The sequence below is a fragment of the Ciconia boyciana genome, chromosome 1, assembly GCF_034638445.1.
Source record: "Ciconia boyciana chromosome 1, ASM3463844v1, whole genome shotgun sequence".
NCBI lineage: Eukaryota > Metazoa > Chordata > Aves > Ciconiiformes > Ciconiidae > Ciconia > Ciconia boyciana.
In genome coordinates this window covers 204,285,254-204,311,090 of record NC_132934.1, presented here as the reverse complement: position 1 = coordinate 204,311,090, position 25,837 = coordinate 204,285,254, and the positions used below count along the sequence as shown (strand labels likewise).

Below are 25,837 nucleotides of genomic sequence, written 5' to 3'. Positions count from 1 at the left end.
TGCTTTTCTGTTCCACCTAACTAATCTCAAAATGTCTTCATGGATTCCATCTGGTATTCATGAAGGCACCATAAAGAGTCGAACAATTCCTGTAACTTTAATGTGCTTCTTTGTATTGTTAACAAGAGAACTGACTTGCTGTTTGACATATTTAAAGGAATGCCTTTCCCATCATGTTATGCTCTTGGTGCTTTCTTCCGACCTTATGCCCCTCCATTTCTCTTTGGACTTTGGTCATCACTGACAAACCTAGTTTAAAGCTCTGCTAGCTAGTAGCAAGCCTGTTGGCAGGTACTCTTGTTACACTTCTCATATGGATTCTGTCTGCCCCTAGCTGTCAATCTCTCTCAAAAAAGGTGTCACAGCCATAAGAGCCAAATTCATGTCTGTAACATCCCAGCGCTGCAACCAAGTATTGTGACCTGGTTGCGTGGTCACATGCATCCATTCCTGTCCCATTCCCTTCACTAGCAGAATCAGGGAGAACACCAATTGGGCCCCCATGTCAATGGTCACCTACCACTTCCTCTGAATGGCACTGGTTCTGGTCTGTGAGTCAGGCTCAGGTAGCCCACATGCCTCCCTGACAGATCATTTCCTCCTCACCTGTTTCTACTCATTCTGCAATTACACATCTGCAGGTGGAGAAGGAGCCTTTTCCTTCTTGTTGGAAGTCACAAACTTCTCCTTTTATTTTACAGTATGGCCATAATATTTTGGGTAGTTACTACAGGATGGCAAATAAACTAACATAAAAGAAAAAAAAATTTCTATACTAAGGATGAAAATCATCTAACAGAGCTTTATTTTTCTCAAAGTTAGGTATCTAATCTGTTGGTTATCTAGGCTTCCTGTATGTTACGGTCCATCTCCAAAGAATAACACATTCCTACCTGCCAGAGAGTGAATAATGTAGACCTGTGAAATCCTGTTTCCTTCACTAATATTATCTTCAGTTAGTGTTTTAGTATTTCTTAAAATAACTCCTGTATTAATACCAAATATTTTATTTAGATGTTATTCTATAATACATTTCCTAGAAGTCAATGGTATTTTAAAAATAGGTTTTGTGGAATAAAAGTGTGTCTGAAATACACAGAGAGGTTCTGTCAGATTTGTAGTTGAACTCTTAGAGGATATTTTATTAAAATCCTACTAGAAAAGATTTGTGATGTATTTATTGATTGAAGTCACTTCAAATTCCCCTGATCAATACTGGAATAATTTCATGTGAGTTTGTTTTTCTTTTAAATGTCTAGGTACTGTGACAGAAAAATATGATAAGCCCAATTGAAGTTAAAAAAAAGAAGCTCCAGTGTAACTCGTCTCATCTAACTTGAATCATATGAATGTTAGCCACCTGATCTTAACTAGTTATCCATTTTTTTGTTACTAAAGAAAGATAAGCAGCTACAGGGAATAATTTGTGCTATTCTTAGATAGGCATCTAAAATAAAGGGGTGAATCACCTTTTGGAAGTACCTATTTCTTTCCACTGAACTTTGGATCAAGCTCTGTAGTAATGTCAACAGCATTTCTAAAAATTTTATATTGAACATTTTAATTACCATTTACGAGATAAAGGAAAACTGCCATAACTACCAGGTTGTTGGTTATGCAGAAATGGGAGAGTGTCTCTTCTACTGGAAGCTGGACTATTTGAAAAATTAGATATTCATTGGGACAGGAATTGAAACATAGTTGTCCCATTTCTGCATTGAGTGCTGTAACAATCCAAATATAGTTATCAGACTTTCTTTTCATATATAAGTATTCAATTTAAAATTGAAGAGTTCAGGAGGAAGAAGTGAAAATTCAAGCATCTTAAAGCATGCAGGTTATAGTGCTTGTCTCAAAGATGTTGATAATTTTCTTAGAAATGCTAAGAAATGAAAAAGGGATTTTATTAATTAGTGAACAGATTTTGTTTTGTTTTGTTTTCCAGGGCAGTGAAAGACCAACACATTTCAAATTTCATTTGTTTGTTATCAGTTTTATTTTATTCAACTGCTAAAGCAAGTGAATGGTTCCCACAACTAATTGTGCATCCTTAGGCAAGGCCATCATTCACATTAATGGAAGAGAGTGTGCTTGTGAGACTGACCTGTTACTTGCCCACTGACAGGAACTTTTCAAAAGTGCAGTTTGAGATTAAGACAATTTTTTTAAAAAAACTTAAGTTAAAAATGTAAATGCCATCTTAAGTTAAAATTAATGCATGAGAAACAGAAGGAAAGCCATGCACACCAATATAAGGTGGCATGAAAGGATTGGAATCCTGGTTAGAAAGTTTTCTTAGACCGCATAATTATAGAAATGCTGGTTAGAAGGGACCTCTGGAGTTTATGTAGTCCAACCTCCTTCTCTAAGTGGAACTGTTGCCAACACTGTCTATGGCTTTGTCTGTGTGCAGTGTGTGTCATCATCCAAGTTGTTCATGGAGAAATTCAAGGGTGTGGGCCCCAGTATCAAACCCTGGTTTCCTTCTCACTGGTTGCCAGCCAGATGTCAAGCCCTTGATCACTACCATTTGACTCCAGCAATACAGCCAGTTTTCCATCTAGCCCGTTCTTTGAGATCATGCTTCAAGTCCATACTTCCTCAGCTTCCAAAATAGGAATGCGATCAAAGATGATGTCAAAAGCCTTACTAGCAGTATCCCCCGCTCTTCCCTCATTCACATAGTCATTTCATCACAGAAGGCAATCAGGTTGGTCAAGCATTGTTTGCTCTTGGTAAAGCTATGTTGACTGTTTCCAATTGCCTTCTTTTTCCCTCTAGTGTTTGGAAGTGGATTCCATGTTGATGTGTTCTGTGATCTCTCCAGGGACAGAGATTAGGTGTAGTAGTCTGTCATTCCATGAATCTTCCATCCATTTCTTAAGGCAAGCATAATGTTACCCTTACCAGCAGTAAGAATTTTCTATGATTGCCATGATTTTTCATATGCTGTACAGAGCAGCCTTGCCATGACATTGGCTAGTAGCCATGGGTGAATCTCATCTGGATTTCATTGATTTTAGTAGAATCATAGAATCACAGAATCATTTAGGTTGGAAAAGACTTTTAAGATCATCGAGTGCAACCGTTAACCTAGCACTGCCAAGTCCATCACTAAACCATGTCCCTAAGCACCACATCTACACGTCTTTTAAATACCTCCAGGGATGGTAACTCCCCCACTTCCCAGGGCAGCCTGTTCCAATGCTGGACAACCCTTTTGGTGAAGAAATGTTTCCTAATATCCAGTCTAAACCTCTAAACCAAATGGCCAACTTGAGGCCATTTGCTCTCATCCTATCACTTGCTACTTGGAAGAACAGACTGACACCCACCTCACTACAACCTCCTGTCAGGTAGTTGTAGAGAGCGAGTAGGTCTCCCCTGAGCCTCCTTGTCTCCAGACTAAACAATCCCAGTTCCCTCAGCTGCTCCTCATAAGACTTGTTCTCCAGACCCTTCATGAGCTTCATTGCCCTTCTTTGGACATGCTCCAGCACCTCAAGGTCTTTCTTGTAGTGAGAGGCCCAAAACTGAACACAGGATTCGAGGTGTGGCCTCACCAGTGCCGAGTACAGGGGGACGATCACTTCCCTAGTTCTGCTGGCCACACTATTTCTGATACAAGCCAGGATGCCATTGGCTTTCTTGGCCACCTGGGCACACTGCTGGCTCATATTCAGCCAGCTGTTGACCAACACTCCCAGGTCCTTTTCTGCCAGGCAGCTTTCCAGCCACTCTTCCCCAGGTCTGTAGTGTTGCATGGTGTTGTTGTGACCCAAGTGCAGGACCCAGCACTTGGCCTTGTTGAATCTCATACAGTTGGCCTTGGCTCATTGATCCAGCCTGTCCAGATCCCTCTGTAGAGCCTTGCTCCCCTCAAGCAGATCAACACTCCCTCACAACTTGGTGTTGTCTGCAAACTTACTCAAGGTGCACTTGATGCCCTCATCCAGATCATTGATAAAGATATTAAACAGAACTGGCCCAAATACTGAGCCCTGGGGAACACCACTTGTGAATGGCTGCCATCTGGATTTAACTCCATGTTCATGTATGAGTATGTTCATGTTGTCTAAGTAAATGGTTTCTCTCCCATTATTAGCTGCTCCTTTCCTTCCTAAACCATGCACAGAGGCCATTGAATACTTCAGGCGTTTATGTACCATCCCTCACTTATGTTCTCTTGCATTTGTCAAATGCCCCATGTTTTCTCTGAACTTCTGCATATGTGTTGAAACCCGACTCACCCTTAATGTTCCTTGTTAGTCTTATCTCCAGCTGGGCTTTGGCTTTTCTAATTTCACACTGAAGTGCCCAAACCATGCTTTTATCTCCCTTCCTCCCTCCCTCCCTTCCTCCCTCCTTCCCTCCTTCCCTTGATTTTGCCTCTTATATGTTCCTTTTTTTTGGTTTTCCAATCCATTGAGACACTCCCTGCTTACCCAAACAGTCATTCTGCTGAAAATCCTGGTCTTTCTGCACAATTAGGTGATTTGTTCTGCAGCTCACTCAAAAATACTCCTTTATTCCTCTTTTTAATCAGCTGAAAGTAATGTGCTGTCCACTATACTGTTTCCAATTTTCCCTCTCCCTTATGCCCACTTCTCATGGGATTCTGCTAACAGTTCCCTAAATAAACCAGTGTCTGCTTTCCCTGAAGTCCAAAATGTTAACTGTGCAGTTTACCTCATGCCTATCCTCAATATACGTATAAATACAAATAATAATTCCTGCCTGCATTTGCAATGTTGACTGTTAACCAGCACTTTAGAAATTTCCTTCAGTAATGTCATCATTAATAATACAGCTTTTTCACATTTGGAAATATAAAGACGTACAGTTACAAATAATGGTTTTAAAAGGGCTTCTGTGACTGAAAGGTAACTCTTAATTTGAGTTAAAATTTTATAAGCTAGCAGGTCTCTCATGAAACTTATTCAAGGTTTTAAGATACAATTCCCATGAAAAATTTGTTAATGCATTTCTTTGACATACTATAAAGCTTGTGTGTTTTATTTCTCATACTCAGTAAAAATCTCATCTTGCAGATCACTGCTATAAATATAAATTTGGATGTGTAGAGGACTAAATGCACATTGTTATAGAGAGTATTTAAAAGTGTGTAGAAATGACCTGTGTCTGTATTTCATAATTAGTTTCATGTATTCATACCATGAAATTTCATACTTGTCATGAATGGCAGCTGAATCATTTGAAAACTTAAGACTTTGTTCTAGTAGAAACTTAACATACAGAAACAGTATTCACACATTACATTCAGATGACTTAAGTAAATTATGATATCTGAACAAAGCCAGGTTTACAAAATCAGACAAGAAGCATGTTTCCTAACTGTATACTCCACATAAATTATACTGGCACAGAAAGCTCACACTGAATGCATTATTTTTATAGATGTGATTGCTTAAAGAGAAACAATTTCTTTAATGAAATCCATTAGAAGTCAAAAGGAATAGCTCATCATACTTTAGGTTAGCTGCTAAATATAGTACTCATTTAAAATAATTACTGTTGCTATTCTGTCTGTGCTTGAAACTTAAAAATTTTGTAGAAAAACCCAATTATGTTTTTATAGCTATTTATTTTGTGATTAATACTTGCTGAGTTAAAATGAATAGTGGAAATATGTGTGGAAATAATAATGGAAAACAGTGTAGGGCAATCTAGTAAGGCAAGCAAGGTATGAACCAGGGTCAGGAAACATGAAGTGAATCTTGCCTCATTAAATATAATTGCAATGATTTCATTGACTTCAGTAACGGCATTTTATCCTTGGGTTCTTTTTTTCAACTTTGTTGCTGACCTGCTCTTATGTTCAGCAAGCCACTGGCTAATTCTGTACCTCTTCCCACCATTCCTTGCATATCTTGTTTACTTAGATTAAAACTGCTCTCTGTCTTCCTAAAACTCTAGTCAGATGTATGACTGTAGTACAGTTCCAATGCTGGTTTTTACCTTGTTAACAACAGCAACAGAGACAGCATGTGTAGGGGAGGGTGTACAAGGACACCTGGAACTCTTGGATTGCTAGATCATGCTTGAGATTATACAAGTCTCCACTGCTGTTATTACCCAAGTCAGCTACAGTAAAGTTAGGGTGAGTATGTCCACCCAATATTACAGTCATACCTCTGACTGCAGTGTTCCTGCTCTATATAGAATAGTGGGGCTGTGGTGTGTGGTTATTTTTCAAGGTGCAATTGTAATATAATGATAGCTATAGCTTCTTGTGTGTTCATCAGCAGACTAAATTTTCTCTGTCAAAGTTTAGCTCCTTAACGGGACTCTGAGCACTGGTACCTAATTTTATATCTACTGCTCCCCCATAATTCTAATCATGCCACATATAGTAATATGGGTATAATTATTGAAAAGCATGCAATTAAAATTATTCTTGAACTTGTTATGTTATTGCTATAGATGTCAGGATGAACATAAATCTATTTTCTTAAAATAATTCAGCATTTATATAACCCTTGTATCAACTGTGCAGAGCATATAATTGCTGACATTTATTAAATGCATCCCACATCACACATACATGACTAATAAGCTCTAGCAGAAATTGATGAGTAATGACAAACTGTATTTATTATTACCCTGCAATTGAGCAATCTGAGTACTTAACAAGAAGTTCTAAAATACGGGGAGTATATTGTATATACCCATGGTGACACATAAAAGAAATTTGCTGTGCCACATAATGGAGTGGAAGCCACAGTACTGTGCTCTAATGAGAAATGCAGCCCTTTACCATTGCAGTGAATCAATGCAGTACTTCAAGTAGTCTTATTAATTGCCATAGGATTGGTGCTATGTATATGAGAATATATTGGTGCTCTTAAATTTTGTCAGGGTGTGTAATTAGCTAAGGTCAACCACCTCTTCTGGCCTTCCTTTTAGCATCGTGTTCTCCAGGTAGTATGTATCCTGGGGACCTCTACAAAGTAAAGCCCTTAGTTATTCTTTCGGAGAAGGTACAACTGGAATGCTGGCTGGGTCAGTAGTGGGCTTGTGCTGTCTCTCTGCAGCATCCTGCTGATTTTCTTTCCTCCTCCACTGAACCCCTGCTCTACAGAGGAACTTCCTGGTGTCAAAGGTATATGATCCTCTTCTGTATAAAAGAAGATATAGGAGGTGTCAATATCTTCCCTCGTTTGCTTTGTATTTTGATTAAGAAGGCATGTATCTCTGTAATGAATCCAGTCCTACTTATTGAGTGAATGACCAGCTTTGAGGTGACCTTGAGGGAACAACAAAAGAGCAAGCATAGACCTACACTGTTTCTTACTCATCCACATGCAGTATGAATGATTTGGTTATGAATGCCATTAAAGTAGCCTCATCCTAACAACCTCCATGGACCCTATTCTTGCAGAGGGGGTAAGGGACACGGGGAGACTGAAAGTCAGAGAGCTTTCATTGTCAGCTTTGTCTTAGACTACTTTCACAGCAATGTGGATTACTGCAGCCAAAATACGAGGAACAGTATGGAAGCATGTAGTTCTGTCAGAAGGCATATCAAACTGAAAGCTGTTCCCTCTCTTGACACAAGAAGACATAGTTGCATTACACTTAGGTACTACTTTCCCAATATTTACCAAAGTGACTATGTTATAACTTCATATTTTAGTTTGAGCTGTAAAGTCTTACAAAAACAGAAATATCTCCTTGAACAGCTGTGTAAAGGGATATATTGTTTCATTCACAGAAATGAAACGTAGAAGTGGTTTCTGTGCTAAGACTACATCCTTTTAAAACTGGTAGATGGCAGTAGAGTATCTGCTTTGACACTGTCTGTAGATTTACTGAGAGGAGTTTGTTAGCTTTTTGTACAAAAATAAAAATCGTTCCATAGTCTTGAAAAAAATAGCAGTTATCTGACTGGCAAATCTCTTCTGTTTTGTATTCTTAGAATAGTAATCATATTTAATTCAGAAATGATTGATCCTAGTTTGTTTTTTTTTTAAATTCAGTGACAGAATTTCACAATTATTTTTGGCTTTATTGCTTTCCTCTTTTTCAAATTGTAATACTGTGTGCAAAATTTGATTTTGTAGTATAATTTGTAGAATAGATTGCTTATAAAATAAATACAAGACTTAGATATAAGCCTGTGTTTGTTATATATTGTATTTGTGAAGTAGCAGTTTTTGCAATAGGTGTGAATTACTGAAGGCAAGACCTCTTCCTCCTCTTGTGCATGAGTAAAGAACAGAAATAGATTTTGTGTTCTTACAAATCTTTTTTTATCAAAGTTTCAGGGAAGGAAAAATTAAAATCTTGACTTTTCCTCATTTTTATTTTTCCATGAATTTTTATTTTAGTTTTCAGGTCTAACATGACTTTCTAGTAGTTCCATATGAAGCCACATTGGCTCATTCATTATCTTTATTGCTTTCCGTTCTGTTCATTATCTCTCTTAATTTCTCTAAATGTGTGGGGTTTTTACTGTAATGTGTTGATCAATATCATAACAGCATAAATCCACAGAAACCCATAAAGTGTGCAATAGATGATAGAGCTGAGATGCACAATTAGTTTAATAACTAGGTAAATAAATATTGACATTTCAAGTTTGACTACCCCACCTTTATTAATATATGCAACTTATATTTTTCTGTACTGATAATGCAAAAAACCCATAGTGTATGAATTTTACACTAAGAATGGAAAAAATATTCAGTAGTAGTTTCTATATGCTGTTCATAGTTATTAGATGGACTGTTCACAAATAAATTACTTCATTGAATTTTTTATATAAATACTGTTTTGATTAGTTTACCTTACTTAAAACAGGCAGCTTCTACAAAGACTAAATTCTACAAGTTCTGAATAATCTTCTCACCCCTCTTTAAACAGACCATTATTGGTGATTGCTTTTATATTTTGATTACCTTTCTTTCCATCCTTCTCATATTTTCAGTGATGGTACTGTTTTCCTGCTTTATAGTAGATTTTTTCACTCATCGTTTTTTCAAAATAATTAAGTGTGCACTTGGACTGGAATAGTGCAACATGTAAGATCTTTTAGTGTATAATATATTAAAAGACTGTGTTGAGGTAACAAAGCTAAGCATTCAAAGGTTAGGTATTTTAAAAGTACTCTTATTTTGATTACCCTGCTTTATACAACTATGATTAGATTTTCAGTTTCCTCAGTATTATAAGTATGTATGTAATTGCTTGGTACCTTTCCAAACTAGAGTGCAAAGGATATGATTCAACAGACCTAGATGTCTGCATCTGCACTAGTCACTTTTAGTCTCTCTTTGTGGTCATAGAAGTATCTTGTTTAGGGCATGATTTAATCTCATCCTAGAATAAGAATCTGAAGTTGATTATAAGTTGACCTGATGGTAAGATGTATATAGTGTAGTGAGAGGAGCTGAATTCTTCTTGACTTTTTAAATTAGGTTTCCAGGAAATGAAAATCCTCATTCTAATTTCCACAGCATAGACCCATCTATCTGAGGTACCTATGTAAGGAACTTAGTTTTCCTATGTACTCAATAGGAGGGACTTCTGAATGACAATGTAGCCCACTAAAGATCTGTCTACTGATTATGTAGGGAAGCTACGGTGGTAATCTTTGTAATTTAAGTAAGTTTTAAGTAAGCTTTAAGTAAGTGCCTGAAGGTAGGTGGGGTGAATTCGTGCTTGTCTGTTTTAAATTTGATTTAAGTGACTAGGTATAGTGCCCTCTCTCAAACCAAAAGTTATTTTGTCTCCTTAAATACAGATTCCTAATCATATTCCCTTTGTCAGCTGAATCAAGGTCGTCTTCTAGGTACTCATCCAGTCTGTGTTCTCATTCCTGTCCTGCTGCCTTACAGAGCCATTTTTGTCTTTCATTTGGCCCTCGGAAATGTATTCCTGATACTCCTCTTTCTTTTAAAATCCGGTTTCCCTTCCAACTCCAAACTTGTTTCTCTTGCCTGGAGGTAAAAACAGTTCCAGGGAGTGACTGCAAACATACCACATAACCTGGGAGACCTTTGTGATACCCCTGGTAATTCTAATAGGGAAATACATACCACTCCTGGTTTTATTCAGGTCATTCCCAATCTTAACACATTCTTTGTCCTAATCTGTGCATTTGACTCTCTTGTTTTTACAGGACATAAGCTGAAACAATAAAGGTCCAAACTGGGTATTAGGGCAAACTTTTTCATCATTAGGACAATAAAGCACTGGAACAGGTCATCCAGAGAGGTTGTGCAGTGTCTGTAGTTGGGATTTTTCAAGACCAGGCTGGATAAAGCCCTGAGCAACCTGGTCTGATCTCAGCCCTCACCCTGCTTCAAACAGGTTAGACTAGAGACCTCCTGACATCCTTTCCAATCTGAATTATTCTATGATGCTATTAAAAAATCAATTTCCCTTTTCATTTGCATAACATTCAGAAAGAGACTGATTTGAGAGTACTGACTACTGAGAGTACTCTCAGTACTGCGAGTACTGAGCCTTTTCTCAGGCTTCAGCTGATTTGAAGTAGCATAGACTGGTCAGCACTGTAGGAAACTTCACTGTGATTTGTGAGAATAAGATGCCATTCAAGTTCTAAAATTAAACTTGTCATCATACTTAAGCAGTAATATGAGTTATTATTTTACAATCTCTAATTCTTTACTAAATTTGGAGACAGATTTCATGGATGTAAAAAATGGCACAGAAAAAAATGTCCATCAAATTTCTAGTCCCTTAGCAAAAGTTTGGGATGCTGAAGCAGTTCAAAGATGAGGTCAACCTGAGTACTTTGACATGACTAAGATATATTTTCCTCTGTTCCTTGAAGGTGAATGACTGTTCTAGGCTAAAATTTAAAAAAAGTATTCAGGCTGAAAGAGCCACCGGTACACAAAGTTTCAGCCTAACCCATTAAGTTTTTTTAAATTACAGTCAATTGAAAAAAGTCTGCTGTCATGGAAACTTTAGTAGTAAGTTATGCTACTATCATACCTGTTATATGTGAGAGAAGAAATGGGAGGAATTGGAAAGAGTTAAAGAATTTCCATAAACATTTGATAAAGATCATAGTATCATACAGTGCTCTAGAAAACTGAGAGTTAAAACTTGATTTCTTTTGATTCACTATGTTTCATTTAAGTGCTTAACTTTTGATAATCACATCCCAATATTTTTGGACTACTTTGATAAAATATACAAAGCAGAAACAGATGTAGTTGCGCTGAAGAACAAAGATTGAAATAATGGATAGATAGTGTATTTCCTATTTAAGTTACATAGAAAAATTCTATAATTAGATAATTAAAATTAGACAGCTAGCCCTATACGCTAGAGTTAGGAAATACTTTAATTAATTGATCTTGCAGTCACTGCTTCTCAAATTCATTTCAGCTATATGTAGCTAAGTGTTTATACCTATGAAGTCACTCAAAAAAAGAATACAATATTTAATATTTTCAGTCCCCCATTATATAAATCCCTCAATCATATAAACTTCCTGCAGCTTTATAGTATAAATATACAAGTTTATATGCAGTACTACATACTGAATTACTAGTAAAGTATATTTGATATAAATGTTTTATTTCTTTGCAAATAATGTCAGGCAACTATCCAAAAACAAATCATAAGAGCCATAACTATAGCTAAAAGAATGATATCTGGAAGGTGCAAATGTCTGTTTATTATCTATATTACTTGTCAGAACATTTGCATGAGTGCAGAGTGAAAAGGAGGAAGAATAACAGGAATGATAAAGATACTACGATCAAAATGTTAATCAGAGAAAATAATTTTTTGCTAAATTAAACAATCTTTTCTGCTATACACAATATCTGGAGAACACAAAGAATTATGAAAGTTTAAAATTAAGTTATGAGAATGAGAAGATGAAATGGTATTTTCCATAACGAGCTATACTGAGCAGTGGCTCATATTTTCTTTTCCTCCCTTTAGCTGCCAGAATACTTTGCAGAAGCCCTTCTTGTAGGCCTTCACATCCATTGCTAGTTTCAAACCCAGCTGAGATTTGGCTGCCCTCACTCCATCCTAAAACAATTGAACAATGTCTTTATATCCCTCCTGGGTAGTCCATCCCTGCTCCCATCTTCTGTGGAATACCTTTTTGCATTTGAGATCACTAGGAGCTTCCTCTTTAATCCAGATTGATCTTCTGCCATGCTTGTTCTTTGGCTTGCTTGTCATGCTTATCAGAAAGCACTGTTCTTGTGCTTTGAGGAATTCGTTCTTGAAGATTAACCAACTCTCCTGGCCTCCTTTGCCCTCCAGTGCAGTTGCCCATTAGATCCCGCCAAGAAGATCCCTGACTAAGCTACAATCTGCTCTTCTGAGGTCCAGGGCTGTGATTCTACTAATTGCTTTGCTCTCTTCTCTCGGGATTTTAAACTCCACAATCTCATGGTTGGTGCAGCCAAGGCTACCCTTGACCTTCACATCTTCAACCATTCATTGTTTATTAGCAACAATAATTGCTAATGGTTGCAATAATTAGATTCAGTAGAGCATGTCCCCTGGTTGGCTAATTGATTCCCTGTATAAATTGTCTTCAACAAATTCCAGAAATCTCCTGCATTCCTTGAACCCTGTCATATTGCACTCACGGCAGGTACTGGATTGGTTGAAGTCTCCCATGGGTATGAAGGCCTGTGATTGTTGGGCTCCTTCAAGCTGTCAGAATAAGACTTCATTTACTTTCTCAATCAAGGAGTCTGTAGCACACAGCTACTAAAGCACCATCCATGTTAGTCTGTCCTCTGGTCTCTGCCTGTAAGTTCTCAGCTGGCTCATAACTTGTTCCTAGGCAAAGCTCTGTTCACTCCAGCTACTCCTTTGCCTTTACTGCAACTTCTCCTTGCCTTCCTTTCTAGCAGTTTACTTCAGACTAGACAAAAGTAAGGTTTTAGTACAGTAAGATGCTTCCTCCCAATATTCATTAGGTATGCATGTAGTTCCTCTTGGCAAACCAAGTTGCAGGATCATGACTAAAGTACTTTATTATAATAGACTATGACTTTTATCAACTAATAGTGGTTTTTGAGATGTGGAATTAATTTCACTTTAATTCCTTAAATATAACAGAGAAAAAAAATCCTATTTTCATCATTTCTGAGATCTGGAATCACAGAGTATGCATAATTCTCTAGGACAACAGATTATGTTGTCATTTCTGAGGGAACTTAAAAAGATTTTTTCAGAATTAATATGTTAAGAAGTGAGCATTTCATGAAAAAGAATACTATTTTAGCTTAATTAAAAGTATTTTTAAACTTGTTTTTCTAAATATAGGTTTATATGTTATAGAGATAGATTTTATGTATTTATACTTTATATGTATTTATCTTTTGTTTTATGTCTTGTAAGACATTTAATATAATAATAAAATTATAGTAAATGTTATAAAAGTTAATATTGGTTCAGTGTACTATCATCTTGTAGTGCTTCATAGTCCCTATCAAAGCTGATAAATATGAAGCTGTTGTTTGCTTCAGCAAAAGAAAATGAAAAACAAAAGAAAACACTACATCATTGCACATCTTTCAAGAACAGAAAATAAGTCAAAACCCAGCAGAAACAACTTGACTTCCTATCTCATTCTGTCTCACAATTAAATAGTCCAGTCCTTCTGAACAATTAATAAATTTTTTATTATCAAGTTTAATTCTTTGAAGTCAAGCAAAAGAGAAGAGAATTAGTAAGTTGTTCTCTAACATGTCTTGCAAAAAACGCACTGTGAAAAATAACTAAAATTTAACTAAATAACTAAACTGTTATTTAGTTACTAAATAGTTACTAAACTTAACTAAATAAATAACTAAATAACTAAACTATTTGACTAAATAACTAAAATACCTACAAATACCAGGTGTTTTATATGCAGTTTAAGGGACAGACTGCAATATCACTGAAAAAGTTCAATTTCAGTATTCTTTCTTTATAAAGTTATACATATATTTGATCAGTTTATGTGTGGAGTTACCAGGGTTGCTAACAATGAAAGGCAGTTGGACCTGATGAACTGGGAGCTCCCTTCCTTTCTGAAAATTTTGCAGTTATTCTTTTAATTGCTTGCTTTCTTTCTTTAATAAATATGCATTTATATAATCTGAGGTAGCCTGAATATCTGAGTAAGAAAGAGATCCATGGGAGATCAGAATGAATTGATTATAATTGTCTTTGAGTTTTGATGCCTGATAGCTACTATATGTATTTAGTAACATATTCTGGTTTTTTGTTTCTTTTTTTTTTTAATTACACATGGAGTCTAGTTAAAGGCAGAGCTTGAGTTTTGTCTGTAGATTTTGTGGAAAAGAGGCTTTTTAATTAATTATACACCTCATGAGTTTTAAAATTATAGTTGAACAAAGACAATGGCTATGATATGAAAAATATGGATTTTGTTTGTTTGTTTTGGGCTTAATATGAATGAAGCTCAAGTATGTTATATATTTGGATATGGGTATTTGTGTTTTGAATAGATCATGATTAGTAATTAAGTATGCAGAAAAGTATAGTCCATATATAAATTGGAGAGTATTTGCTATTGTATTGCATTTTTGCACTAGAAGAAGTTTGTTTATCCTTCTTCAAGATTTGCATTTGTATTCTCATCACTCAGGTCATTTCACAGCTTCGGATCCTGAGCAGGTCAGTAACTGCTGGCTGCAAATTTGACAGAGAAATATGGTCTACTGAACTCTCTCCTGTTCTCAACCTGTGGAAGAAACTTAATCAGGTAGGAAAGTAGATAATTTAAAAAGACAACTTTTTTTTCCCCAGTAACTACATTACAAGTCTAAGGATTTATCTTGAATATTGAAACATAAGAAGCGAAAAAGGAAATTAAATGCATTTGAGGTGGGAAGTACGATGTTACGTGTATGTAATTAGCTATGAAGTCTGTATGTGGCATAGCAGTATATTTCGATGTGACACCTTCCATTATATCGTACTGACTAGAGTTAAATATACCTTTAGGCCTGCAAACCGTCCTTGCAAGAGCTCAGGTGAAACTGTTGCATATATGTATACATGTACAATCAGAAAATTAGAGATTGTGATTGTAGTGTTTGGAAGACTGATAAATGAGGCCAGTTTCAAACAGTAAAACAAGACCGCACTACATTAATGCTCATTAACAGCACACATTGCTAATGGTTATTTCTTTGTTATTAAACACTAGCACTGCACATTCAAAGCACTTATTCTTTAAAACTTGTGTCATAAATTAGCAATGAGTATACAGTACCATGAAGCTGAAGCCATGTAATCAGTGCTGGTGGCTATGGTCCTTGATGGTCTTAGTCACCCAGGTGGAGGTAATCAAGCCTGAGAGCTCTTTGACAAGGGAAGCTGGACCTGATGCAGGCCTCGTCTTTCTCCTCTATTTATTCTTCTGCTTAAATATGGGAAAATTAATTATGCAATATTTCTGTGTTCTCTCCTCTCCAGTGTTTGTAGAGTCACCAGATGCATCTGTATTTGACCTACATTTTTACTGCTCATAATATCTTAAAAAGAAGACTCCTATATTATCTTGAACTTTCTTTGAGTTTCTAACATTTTTATGCTGTTAGCAGATTAATTTATTTACCTTTTGAAGATCTCCTTTAGAATAGGATGGCCTCTGACCTCTTGTAGGGTTTTTTGGGGGACATTTGCTTGACTAAGTTTCAAAAAATTTAAATAATAATGCCCTTTATCAAAATTAGTTTTCATAGTCTGTTTGACCAATACTTCCTTTAAGCTTTGAAAAAGTCTAAGCATCTTTAAAAATTCTCCATACATTGCATACAGTTCTATGTTCTAATTCTTTATTGATAGCTCAATGAAGGCATCATGTTTGCTTTCAGAAGTTTTTATATAAAGACTTGGGAATTGGAGTGAAGAAAATAGTTGAATATCTGCTTAAGTTAACAACCATACATTATTTTATTTATGCATGAGTGGGCACAGAATATGAGCTAAAATCATTTCCCAGTTATGAAGAAGTAAAATCACAAAAACTATCTATTCCTGAAGTCTGTACAAAACTCTTTTTCCTCTTAGTTTTGGAAGCATTTACGTTTAGCTGCAGACTCTTTATTATAGAATCATATAGTCATAGAATGGTTTGGGTTGGAAGGAACCTTTACAGGTCATCTAGTCCAACCTCCCTGCCATGGGCAGGGACATCTTTCACTAGATCAGGTTGCTCAAAGCCCCATCCAACCTGATCTTGAACGCTTCCAGGGATGGGGCATCCACAACTTCTCTGGACAACCTGCCCAGTGTCTCACCACCCTCATTGTAAAAAAATTCTTCCTTATATCTAGAATAAATCTACCCTCTTTCAGTTTAAAACTTGCTCCTTGTCCTGTCACTACAGGCCCTGGTATAAAGTCTTTCTCCATCTTTCTTATAAGCCTCCTTTAGGTATTGAAAGGCCACAATAAGGTCTCCCCGGAGCCTTCTCTTCTCCAGGCTGAACAACCCCAACTCTCTCAGTCTTATTTTTATAGGAGAGGTGTTCCACCTCTCTGATCAATTTTGTGGCCCACCTCTGGACCATCTGGGGTACAGTACTCCAGATGGGGTGTCAGGACAGCGGAATAGAGGGGGAGAATTACCTCCCTCGACCTGCTGGCCATGATTATTTTTATGCAGCCCAGGATATGATTGGCTTTCTGGGCTGCAAGCACTCATTGCTGGCTCATGTCCGATTTTTCATCCACCAATGCCCCCAGGCTCTCTGCAGGGCTGCTCTCAATCCATTCATCCCCCAGTCTGTATTGATATTGTGGATTGCCCTGACCCAGGTGCAGGACCTTGCACTTGGCCTTGTTGAACTTCATGAGGCGGTGGTGGTGGTTGTTGTTATTACTATTATTGTTATTATTGTCTTCTTTCTTTTATCTGTTGAATACAGATAGTAGTAAAGTAGAGGCAGATGGGATAGATGCTGACAAATACCTTCCATTTTATTTACAAGAAGCAAATATTAGTCTTCTACCTGTCAAATGTACTTATCATTAAGGGTAGTTGGAAATAATGGTTGAACATCTGTTTCAAACTACTGAAACTCAGGAAGTGTCCAGTATAGATCTGAACTGAATCAAGCTGATGTATTTATAAATTCAAAGCTGTTTTTAAAATAAGCTACTTTTTATTCCAGAGGCAAAAAAGGCTCAGAAGCTTGTTAATATGTAGACAAAGATTAACTATGTTTTTAAACATTTTTATTCCAGTGCTGAGTATGTAAATCAAGGATTAACTAAAAAAGGATTGTCTTACAAATACCTTGAAAATAGTTATTATACATCTAAATACTGATGATTCTGAAGCATAACAAAATTTACCACTTGACATAGGTTTGGCCTGTGGAATTTATACTGGAATAATTGATCATAATCTTTAAGTGTGGACATATTTTTATCTGTATACTCTCAATACCGTATGAAGATTATTTTTGTATTTTGTAACCTAGTGTCGAAGTTTAGAAAATAATAGACAGCATTTAACTGGGTATTTCTCTGACTGAACATCAGTGTTTCATCCTACAAAAATAAATCTAAATATTTTAGAGTATACCATACAGCTAAATAGACAGAATGTCTGTAGAATTTATATAGTCAGTGAATTTCAGAAATCAGTGATAAAACAAAAATTTTACATAATATTGGCCAACATCTCACAAATCTATGCATGGACTATTTAACCTTAGTGATGTGCCCACTGAAGAATTATACCACATTGAAGTGTGTAAAATAATATTCATATTTTTTCATGAGTGCAAATTGTAATCTTTCAGTCAATAGTATTGAGTGCAGCTAACAGAGGCAGCAAATGCACACAGCAGTTGGCCCAGCAGCTTGTGCAGAAGAGCTTACAGAAGACCAGCAACTTTGCTCAGTAGAGGTTACACCTTCTCAGCAATGGTAGTGATGTGCCACAGGGCATGGTCCCCAGCTGCTGTTGGAGCAATGGACCCTCTAAGATGAGAACTTTGACTCAGACAGGGGTCCAGAAGGAGGATGCAGCTCTGCATATCTTGAGCTGCAGGGAGTGCCTGGTGCCTCTTCCTGAGGCTGGGGCAGCAGGAGGTGGTCTTCTAACCTGCAGGAGATGTGTGCTTGTTGAGGATCTGCGTCACCAAATTAGGGAGCTGCGAGGGAAGGTCAGTGGACTTTGCAGCATCAGAAATAGATCAGCCGGATCTTTTCTGAGACGCTGTAGCTTAAAGAGCCAAGCCCCCAGCTTTCCTGAAGGAGGCGCAGGCAGAGTCTGTGCCTGTTGGGAGTAAAGACTTACAGGATGGCAAAGGCTGGAAAGTTGTGACTTCTGGCACCAGGAGGAAGGCTTCTGCTCCACCTCAAGATTTACACTTCCAGAACGGATTTAGTGCCTGCAAAGCTGACAAGGGCCTGGGAGCTCTGTCCAATGAAGCTCCCAAGCCAGCTAAACCTGATCCACACAGAAGCACCAGGAGGAAGTCATAAGGAATAGTAGTTTACAACTCCGTGCTGTGGGGAGGAAGCTCCCATCTTCTGACCTGATGTGTCATCTAGGGAAGTTTGCCGCTTGCCAGGGGTTTGCTGCAATGCTCAGATCTGGGACACTGTGGAAAGACTGCCAAGGTTTGTCTGGCCCTCAGACTGTTACCCCTTGATGCTTTTCCACATAGGCCCCAATTGTACTGCCAGGGGTAACCTGGAGCATATGAAGCATGACTACATGGGTCTGGGGGTGGTGGTTAAGGGCATGGGGGCCTAGGTGGTTTTTCTTCCTGATCCTTACAGTGAAGGTGAAGGACATGAGGAGGAGTGGATGGGTCCTACAACTGGTTGCACAGCTGGTGTCAGCTGGTTTCATTTTTTATGACCATGGGACACTTTTTGAGGATTGATGATTGCCTGCTTGAAACAGAAAGGGTCCACCTGACTAAGTGGGGCCAACAGGCTGACCAACTTGGTGAGGAGAGTTTTAAAATAGAAATATAGGGTAGGGAGAGGGTGACCAAAAATCATGTGAGGAAGTAGTTGACTAGGTTGGTAGGCAAAGTATGTCTGTAAACATCATCAACAAAATGAACAAAACAGAGCTGAAGGGGGACCATCTAAAGTGTGTCCATATAAACAAGGAAGTGCCTACCTGACAGAATTATGGGGAAAACTCTCACACCTCTCTGGGAAATCACCATGATGGAGTGCCTCTCTGATGTGCCTGTACAGTAATGGGTGCAGCATGGGGAACAAAGAAGAGGAATTAGAGGCTTGCATGCAGTTGCAGAGTTATGATCTTATAGGAATCACAGGGACATGGTGGGATAGCTTGCATATCTGTAGTGCTGCCATGGATAGCTATAGGTTCCATCGGGATGAAAAGCCAGCAAAGTGAGAACGGGAAGTTGCCCTTTATGTGAGAGACCAGTGGGAATGCATGGAGCTCTGCCTAGTGATGGACAATGTGCCAGTTGAGAATTTGTGGATTAGGATTAGAAGGCAATATTATGGTGGGTGTCTGCTACGGGCCACCTGATCAGAAAGATGAGACCTTTTACACATACCTGGAAGAAGCCTCACATTCTCAGAGCCTGGTCCTTGTGGGGGGGACTTTACCCACCCTGATATCTTCTGGAAGGACTGCGCAGCAGGCCACAAGCAATCCAGGAGGTTTCTGTAGTGTATTGATGACAAATTCCCGACTCAGGTGATGAAGGAACCAATAAGGGAAGGCACTCTGTGGGACCTCATACTCGCCAACAAGGAAGAACTGGTTGAGGATTTGAAGGTTGGGGGCAATCTTGGTTGCAGTGACCCTGAGATGGTGGACCTCAGAATCATGAGCGGAGGGAAAAAAGCAAAAAGCAGGACAACAACCCTAGACTTCAGGAAAGTGGACTTTGGCCAGTTCAGGGATCTGCTTGGAAGAATCCCATGGGACACTGTCCTGGAGAGCTGGTTGCTTTTCAAGGAATACCTCCTCTAAGCTCAGTGGTCAATGTCAAAATGCAGGAGGTCAAGTAATGGCAGCAGGAGTCCTGCATGGATGAGCAAGGAGCTCCTGGGAAAACTCAAAGGTAAAAAAAGAAATGTAGCATAGAAGGAAGCAGGGGCAGCTGACATGGGAGGAATATGGAATATAGAGACACTAAGCAGGCAGGGAAGGGGTTAGGGAAGCCAGAGCATATCTAGAGTTGAATCTGGTGAGGGATGTGAAAGGCTGTACTAGGTCTGGCTGGGATGGAGTTAACTTTCCTCATAGCAGCCAATATAGTGCTGTGCTTTGCACTTGTGGCTAGAACCGTGTTGATAAGACACTAATGTTCTGGCTATTACTGAGCAGTACTTGCACAGCATCAAGGCTGTCTTCCCAACCTCCCACCCGCCCCTAAAGCCAGTAGGCTGGGGGTGGGCAAGTGGTTGGGAAGGGGACATAGCTGGGACAGCTGACTCAAACTGACTGAAGCAATATTCCATACCATGTGATGTCATGCTCAGCAATAAAATCTAAGAGAAAGGAGGCGGGGGGGGGGGCATTTGTTATTAAGGTGCTTATCTTCCAAAGCAACCATTACGCATACTGAAGCCCTGCTTCCCAGAAGTGGCTGGGCATTGCCTTTGGTTTTGCTTTGCTTCCACATGTGGTCTTTGCTTACACACACACACACGCACACACACACACCCCCCCCCCAGTTAAACTGCCTTTATCTTGACCAACAAGATTTTTCATCTTATTTTCTCCCCCTGTCCTGCTGAGGAGGGGAGTGAGAGAGTGGCTTGGTGGGTACCTAGCAGCCAGCCAAGGTCAACCCACCGCAAGCGGGTATGGCTGGGATGGAGTCAGCTTTCCAGCCTGTAAATTAACAGCAGGTATGGTGCTGTTAATCCATCACAAGAGCAACAGGAAAGGTTTTTACAGATACATCAGCAACAAAATGAAGATTAGGAAGAGCATAGGGCCACTACTGAATGGAAATGAGGACTTGGCCACAAAGGACAAGCAGAAGGCTGAAGTACTAAATGCTTTCTTTGCCTCTGTTCACTGGTAAGTCTGGCCTTCAACAATCCCAGGTCCCCAAAAGCAATGGGAAAGTACCGAGCAAGGAAGACTTACCCTTGGTGGAAGAGGATCAGGTTAGGGAGTGTTTAAGCAAACTGAATGTAAACAAATCCACAGGCCCTCATGGGATGCACCCATGAGTGCTGAGGGAGCTGGCTGCTGCTGTTGTGAGACCACTCTCAGTTATCTTTGAAAGATCAGTGTGACTGGGGGAGATTCCTGAGGACTAGAACAAAGCAAATGGCACTCCTTTCTTTAAGAAGGGCAAAAAGGAGGATCCAGAGAACAATAGGTCAGTTAGCCTCATCTGGGAAGATTGAGCAAATAATCCTGGAAATGATTTCCAAGGCTTTCCAAGGGTCATTAAGGTGATTAGGGGACAAGAGCATCTGTCATACGAGGAGAGGATGAGAGAACAGGGACTGTTCAGCCTGAGGAAGAGAAGGCTTAGAGGTATCTTATCAGTGTGTGTCAGCTGATGGGAAGGAATAAAGGAGACAGAGCCAGACTCTTCTCAGTGGTGTCCTGTGACAGGACAAGAGAGCATGGGCACAAACTGAAATGCAGGAAATGCCATTTAAACATAAGACAAAACTTCTTTACTGTGAGGATGGTCAAACACTGGAACAGGTTGCCCAGAGAGGCTGTGGAGTCTCCATCCTTGGAGATATTGAAAACCTAACTGGACACAGAGTTCTGGGCAATGTGCTGTAGCTTTGAGCAGAGGGTTGGACTGGACAATCTCCAGAGGTTCCTTCCAACCTCAACTGTTTTGTGATTCTGTGAATAGTAGTCCTTTGTGCTCAGTTCTCAGAGCTATCACAGTCTTTGTGGCCAAGCAGCAAAAATGGCAGATATAAGTTGGAAATTTTAGCTTTTTCATTTTAGACATTTTGAAATGGGAAATAATTTTTATATATTACTACAATACTGAGGATTTCTATGTTGTTACTTTTTGAGAAATATTTCTGGAAATTTGCAGGACTCCTTTTTCCTCTCAGTGGCATACATTTTGCAAAGCCTAGTTAAATGTTACTACCAATTGTTCAGACATTCTGAAATTGTGTAGCTGGGGAGTTTATTATTCTTTGTCTGTCCATAACAATAGAATCATGGAAACTGTCTCTCCTTCATCCACTGTTTATTAGTCCAGCCAGAATGCAAACTCTGGAATTTTTAATTGAATTTGACTTTAAATGAAATAGATACTTAAAATCTGGTTTAACTCAGTGCACTCCTATGTTGAAAGTTACACAAGCAAACTTCCTCTTTCTATTTAGCTGTTCTGGACTAATACAGAATGTCTTGACATTTTCTATATTCTATATTTTTCTACATTAGCTTCATTTGAAAACATACATTTTAATTCTTGCCATTGGAAAACACCCTTGTAATGAATACTGTCCTAAAACTGCTTCTGCAGTTCCTTTCAGCATGATTTAATAACGGCTTAAAAGTAATCAAATTAATTAAACTCTCATGAACCTGCCAGTAAGTTAAAAAAAACCCAAATACTCAGATGCTCAGTATAAGTTTGCATGAAAGACTATTTACTGAAAAAATTGAAGCCATCACTGAATAACTTTTCAAACAAATGTTACACAATTTTTTTTTTTAAAATCTTCCTTAATGTAGAAGGATGGCCTACTACAGCCTGTTGGCCAGGGCTGGGCCATCAGAGTAATTCAACCAGCCTGTGTCCTGGTGTCCGTTCTCTTCCCGCATAGCCTTCTGCCGTGACAGAGTGTAGATCAGGACCTATATAAGCACTTCCTTGTCACATAACTGGATCAGTTGGAAATCACTGTCCAACAGAACTCAGTCATTGCCCATCATATGATAGTTTTCAGAGAAGCACAAAAGTATCAGGACGCAATGGGGCTGCATAAGTATTTCATCATGTCCAAATGGCTATCTGTCATGAGTAGAGAGAGACAGGAATCAGTGCTATATTTTTGTTGTAAGGTGGATGCGTTTTCTGCCTTGTTTCAGGGAAACCCTTTAGTACCTCCATGAAAGTTAGAAGGCTCACTCATAATAAAAATCTGGAAGCAACAGCTTCAAAATTATTTTTGCTGAATACATGATCATAAGCTATCATGTTGTGTTCTGCCTTATCTTTTTTTGTATTTGTAAATTGAAGGCTAACTAATAATTTTCATAAAGTTGCATAATGCTGCAAGAAAATTGCAAAAGTAGTTTTGGAAATTAATGGGTTGTTGCTCTTTTATCTAAAACATTAGGAACCTCAGCTTTAACAAAAGAACGGTGTTTGTTTCACCAAGGTAAATCAGTGAAGTAGAAATACAGGGTAATGCTTTCTTTTATTTTCAACAATGAAAAATGTGTGTAATAAACAGTGAGAGGCTAATATCTAAAAGAATAGGCAGAGAGACTCGAGGGACAAGGCAGAATAGGTACATCAAAAGGTCAGTGGAGGTTTCTAAAACCCACCACCACCAAAACTGAATTTTGAATCAAATGCAGAACTAGTGGAGGTATATGAGTTTATTTTCATTATATTTGTTACATTTCTGAGGGAGAATTTTCATAACATATTGGGAGTTTGAAAAAGCTCGAGTTTAGGAAGGTAATGAAGAAAAGCTCTGGAGCAGCTTAGGTGAGACTGTATGAAGTCTTATATTGTACTGAGATAGTAACCAGTGCAGAAGTGAAAGAGGGAAAATGATCAAAGTCTCAAAATACACCTAATTTAATATTGGTGGCATAATATAGTATTTAATGTTAAAGATTAGAACGTATCTTCAGTTTCTTATGATTAGGAAAAGCACTCAGTACTTCAGCAGTTCTTCATCTTAATTCCCAAGGAGGTCATGAGGATATTTTTAAAGCTGATGTGAGGTATATACATAATGGATTTTAAGGGAATGTAATAGAACATTAAATGTATAAGCTGATATTGGTATTCATGTTTAATTTTCCTATAAAAATGACAGATGGGTTGTTTTAACAAATTCTCAGGAGAAAGCATTAAAAAGAGTCATGAAATGAATATGCAATTCATAGGAGACTGTTATGTAAAGGGCAGTATTGAGGAACTTAAGGCCTCTCTTGGTAAACTTTTCGTGAACTAAGACAGTATGTGTGAAAGACTGAGCAAAGCCTGCAAGTTGCAATGTCTTTGTTCTTCCTTTTTTGTGCAATTAAATACTCCAATAAGAAATTATCAGCTAGCTTGTGCTAGTTTTACATTACATTTTATATATACTCAACAAACTATGGTCTCAGAAAAATTGAAGTGAAACTGGTACTGTGATTTCAGGATGTATGCAAAGACAAAATACAAAACATAAGATTTCTAAATACTGTATGTTTCTTACACTTTGAACAGTAAGTAACTTTGTTGCATACCTTTTTAATAATGTAGGAGGGAAGACCTTATCCTTCATTTTTCTGTCAGTCATAAACTGAAGTATCTGTATTACTCTTTCACTTGGCTTTTCTCATATTTTTGCGTGGTGGTTGAGTGCAGTCTAAGCTTGAAATGAAAAACATGTGAAAGTTCTGACAAACTTACAGTGCCTGGGAATGGTTATGGAGGCAGACATCCTGTGTGTTCTGGAAAGCAAGATGCCATGTGAGAATTCAGAAGTTTATTTAATCTGAAAAAAAGTCAAAACTATTTGTTATTTTAAGAGATACTTCAGAGAAAGTAAAATCTGATTTTACCTTTAATAAATTACTAGAAATTGAAATAGGAAAACATTTTTTTCCCATAGGCTAGGGTTTTCTTTTTGCATTTGTGCCCTGTAGAATTTTCCAATAAAGTTTTAAATTCCATAACTGGAATTCAGTGCAGCATCTTTTCATATGTCAGGTTGGCAATTTCAGAATACATGCTAAAATATATTTAAGTAATAAGCTGCATATGAATTATGATTTGCATAATGATACCATCTCTTGAAATTATTGAATAAATTTGGATTTTCAGTGGTTATAGTGGAATGGAAGTAAGTAATAAAAATGTCAATCTGAGAGCAGCAGTACCTCTCAGAGTCTGAGTCACTCAGGATTTACACATAATATTATATTTATTTTATATTTATTATTTATTTGTATTTAATTTGCTTCGAGGTTGAACTAGTCTTATCAAAGCAAGAGCTATATTTGGCAGCATGGTTTATAGTACCCAATACAGTCTTGTTATGCTGAGTACACTACTGCTTTTTATATTGACACGTTAACTTGAATACTAAAAGCAATGATTCAGCTAAGTGAAGATTTTTCAGAAATTCCAGTACTTTTGAAGTAATTGGGTAGGCAGAGTTGTCTCAGAAGAGTGGTGCCTTTATTGAACATCCCACGGACAATACTGAAAGTATCATTATAGTTTTAATCCAGTGTCAGAAAAGGGGGTATATCTGAATTACTTCAAAGCTAACAAGGTCATATGAAGTATTAAGAATTAAACAAAGAATGCGTTGTATAACATAATAGTTTCCCTGAGTTTATTAACTGGACATCATATGTTCTTTTTTAGAATTCTAACCTGATTCATCAGAAGGTGTCTCCTCCTGTGGAGCAACAAGGATCTCCAATCTTATCATTCATTACTCTGGAACAATTCAATGCCATTCGCCTTGTGCAAAGTGTCCATCAGTCACTTGCTTCTTTAAGTAAAGTTATCAGAGGTACCTCATTACTGAATTCTGAAGTACAAAGACTAGCAAGAGCTCTGCTAAATCAGAAGGTAAGTCATTTTGTCATGAATTTACATTATAAGCAATGAAAAAAACAAGGAAACTGAACAAAATTCTGATACATA

General features: G+C 37.9%; 1 protein-coding gene across 4 annotated transcripts in view; it reads left to right on the top strand.

The window, feature by feature from the left end:
• Positions 1–25,837, top strand: part of DYNC2H1 (dynein cytoplasmic 2 heavy chain 1) — a 183,277-nt gene that overhangs the window by 126,143 nt on the left and 31,297 nt on the right. For all 4 annotated transcript variants that reach the window (XM_072850637.1, XM_072850636.1, XM_072850635.1 and 1 more), the window contains 2 exons: positions 14,630–14,746; positions 25,553–25,762. In XM_072850637.1, coding sequence (XP_072706738.1) covers positions 14,630–14,746; positions 25,553–25,762 — 327 coding nt within the window. The remainder of the gene's footprint in view (positions 1–14,629; positions 14,747–25,552; positions 25,763–25,837) is intronic.